General features: G+C 40.2%; 1 protein-coding gene across 1 annotated transcript in view; it reads left to right on the top strand.

Annotated features, from left to right (window-relative positions):
• LOC106872771 (claspin) overlaps positions 1–3410 on the top strand; it is a 59663-nt gene that overhangs the window by 7870 nt on the left and 48383 nt on the right. The window contains exon 6 of the mRNA XM_014919871.2: positions 741–1091. Within this exon, the coding sequence (XP_014775357.1) occupies positions 741–1091 (351 nt within the window). The remainder of the gene's footprint in view (positions 1–740; positions 1092–3410) is intronic.

A 3410-nucleotide genomic window follows, 5' to 3' on the forward strand; every position in this document is an offset into this window, starting at 1 on the left:
TATATATATATATATATATATATATATATATATATATGTGTATATATATGATAGGATTGCTTCAATATTGAAGGGGTAGTCTGAAATATCTAAGCAACCAGAGGATAGTTAAATCCGAAGGCACTCCTGGAGATTACTTGTGTGGGTACCGTCTTTGTTAGAAGCTATCCAGAGGCAGGTAATTTATCGTTTAAACCGCAGTTTATAATTATAATTAAGTGGAGAATGGAGAAGCAAACGCAAGAAGAAGCATGTCAAGTGGGCTAGTTAGCCATTGATTTAATTATGTGGAGATTGTATAGTAATTAAGTCAATGGCTAACTAGCCCAATTGACATGCTTCTTCTTGTGTTTGTTTCTCCATTCTCCACTTATATATACACATACACACTAAATGTTGATATTCTGCTTGTCACTGTTTCAGTGATACATTGCTGATGTTTACATTCTTTGTCAACATCACAACCCTTTGCTTTACACTTTCAAAGAGATGTTTATATAAAAAAATCCCTTATTTGAAAAATGGTTAAGGGTTGCTGAAAGGAAGAGCATTCAGCCATAGAAGCCTACCTCAAAATCACTTCCCTTCTTAACCCTGCTAGATTGGAAAAATGTTCCTTAAACAAAGAAATGCATATATTTGATTATGGTAAGAACATGATGTAGGTTTTTATGGCAATTTGGGACTAAGAATTGAGGTACCTGTTATGCATGGGTTTCTACAGAATTTATTTATTGCAGGTTCCAAACTGATGGCTCTCAAGAACCACCTGGCAAAGCAGATTTGGATAAAACGGGGAGAAAATAGAAAGAAGCGCTGTGATCTGTATAAGTTAGATAATGAAGAGGTTTATGATAACCTGAAAGACGATGAGGATGAAGCTGAACTGACAGATGGTTCTGATTCTGTAGACTCTGAAACTGAAGACAAAGAAGAGGAAGAAGGGGATGAAGAATATGATGAAGAAGAAGAAGAAATGCTAAGTTACAAAGAAAAGCGGAAACCAGTGTGTACAAATTCTTTTCCTTTTTTTTCTTTTTCTGCTCTTTTTGTTCCCTGTTATCCTTGGTTGAGCAGACCTAAGGTCAAAGGTGTTTCACTTGCACCAATCACTACCTTGTACATATGCCTTGGACTGCATTGTATCTAATGCATCATGCTCCACTTGTAGTGGGGAATGATTTTGATGGAGATTTGGCTGCTATTTCTAGCTGGTTGAGCAATAACTTAGAGGGTCTTCCTTTTAGGAAAGAAGTTAAAACAAGTGAATTCACATGACCTTGTGGTTAGTGTCTTGGAATTGTGATCAAGGGGCCATTGGTTCAATTCCTTGACTTAGCAGAGCATTGCGTCCTTGAGCAAGGCACATTATTTCAAGAGGTTCTAGTCTGCTCCACTGAAATGCATGCAAGCCAAGTTCTAGTGCATCTCTCTTTCTCTCCAGCTGCCATATTGAGGATCAAGATGGTACCTATGATGGCTCATAACTATATAGACCCTGGAAACTTAACAAGTCACAATTGCAAGTAATATCTGTATGTTTTTATAGGACCATCAATTTCTTTGGAAATTGAATACAGCTATCTCTTATTATTGTCATTTTAATGTCAACTTTTCCATGCTTGCATGTGTTGGATGGAATTTGCTGAAGGATATTTTTTTACAACTGTGTGCCTTTCCTGTTGCCGAACCGCCCCTATTTCAAAGTAAGCTAATATTTCCCCATGACCAGACAATTTTTCATGCAAGATTGGAAATGGACACTGCCTGCATGATGGTGATATTTGTTTACAACTATCACTTGATGTTGTGGCAAGGAGACACACACACACACACACACACACACACACACACACACAGAGTAGGCTTCTTTCAATTTCCATCTACCAAATCCATTCTCAAGGCTTTGGTCAGAAATATTGAATTCTTGAAAATCTTGCTGTAGTGTGGAGTTCATCATCATCATTTAATGTCCATTGTCTATGCTGGCATGGGTTGGACAGTTTGACCAGACTTGGTTAGCTGGAGAGCTGCACCAGACTCCAGTCTGATTTGGCAGGGTTTTCTACAGCTGGATGCCTTTCCTAACACCAACCACTTTACAGAGTGTGGTGTGCGCTTTTATGCGGTGCTGCATGGGCACGTTTATGTGGCACCATATGGGTGCTTTTACACGGCATATTTTCCCGTTGATTCTATGTTCGTTGACTTCCATGAGCAAGATACTTTATTTCACATAGCTCCAGTCCCTTCAGCTGGCAAAAATCAGTAGTATTTGAATTTCAAAGGGTCAACTTTGTCACATTCTGTGTCATGCTGAATCTCCCTGAGAACTACATTAAAGGTATGTGCATCTGTGGAGTACTCAGCCAGTTGCAGATTAATTTTATGAGCAGGCTTTCTGTTGATCAAATCAACTGGAACCCCTGTAACCATAGGAATACTAGCTTAGGTACATTTTTGAATTTGGAATGCCTTGGTGGATGGTGTTTCCTTCTAAAGCCCTGGATTGATCATAGCCTTGTGAGTAAATCTGCTAGAGTAAACTGAAAGAAGCTCATCAAATACATATGTATGTGTTTCTGTGTATGTTTATGTTGTGTCGACGCCCCCAAGCGAAGAAGTAGGATCGCCCAAGACATATAAATAGAGGTAGTCTAGCTGTGGTAGAGAAGTTGAGTAGCTCTTGAGCAGCAGTCGGTTAGCGGTTGAGTAGAGATCATCCGAAGGTGCTAGATAGCAGTAGCTTGAGACATAACAGTTTACATTTGTGATTTATGAAAGTTGGTTAGTTTGAGCAGTATTATTCTTATTTATCTTGTCAACAAATCATTCAGTTGCTTTGCACCTCCAGATACCTTTCATTCATTGGACACTAAACTCCGCTTGCGAAGACTTTTTGAGGCAAGTGAAATTAAAATTGAAATCGAACTAAATTCGATGACTGGCACCCATGCCAACGTCATCTCCTTCATTGGACACAAAACTCAGTTTGTGAAGACTTATTGGGGGCAAGCGAAAGTGAAATCCGGATGGCACCTGTTCCCAGCGTCACCTTTCTGGCACTTGTGCCCGTGACAGACATGTGTAAGGATTTTCTAGCGAGATCGTTGCCAGTGACCCTGGACTGGCTCTTGTACGGGTGGCACATAAAATACAGCATTTTGAGCATGGCCGTTGCCAGTACCGCCTGACTGGCCTTCGTGCGGGTGATACGTAAAAGCACCCACTACACTCTCTGAGTGGTTGTCGTTAGGAAGGGCATCCAGCTGTAGAAACTCTGCCAAATCAGATTGGAGCCTGGTGTAGCCATCTGGTTTCACCAGTCCTCAGTCAAATCGTCCAACCCATGCTAGCATGGAAAGCAGGCGTTAAATGATGATGATGATGATGAGATATGAAATAAGATG

This window comes from Octopus bimaculoides, chromosome 11 (genome assembly GCF_001194135.2).
Source record: "Octopus bimaculoides isolate UCB-OBI-ISO-001 chromosome 11, ASM119413v2, whole genome shotgun sequence".
NCBI lineage: Eukaryota > Metazoa > Mollusca > Cephalopoda > Octopoda > Octopodidae > Octopus > Octopus bimaculoides.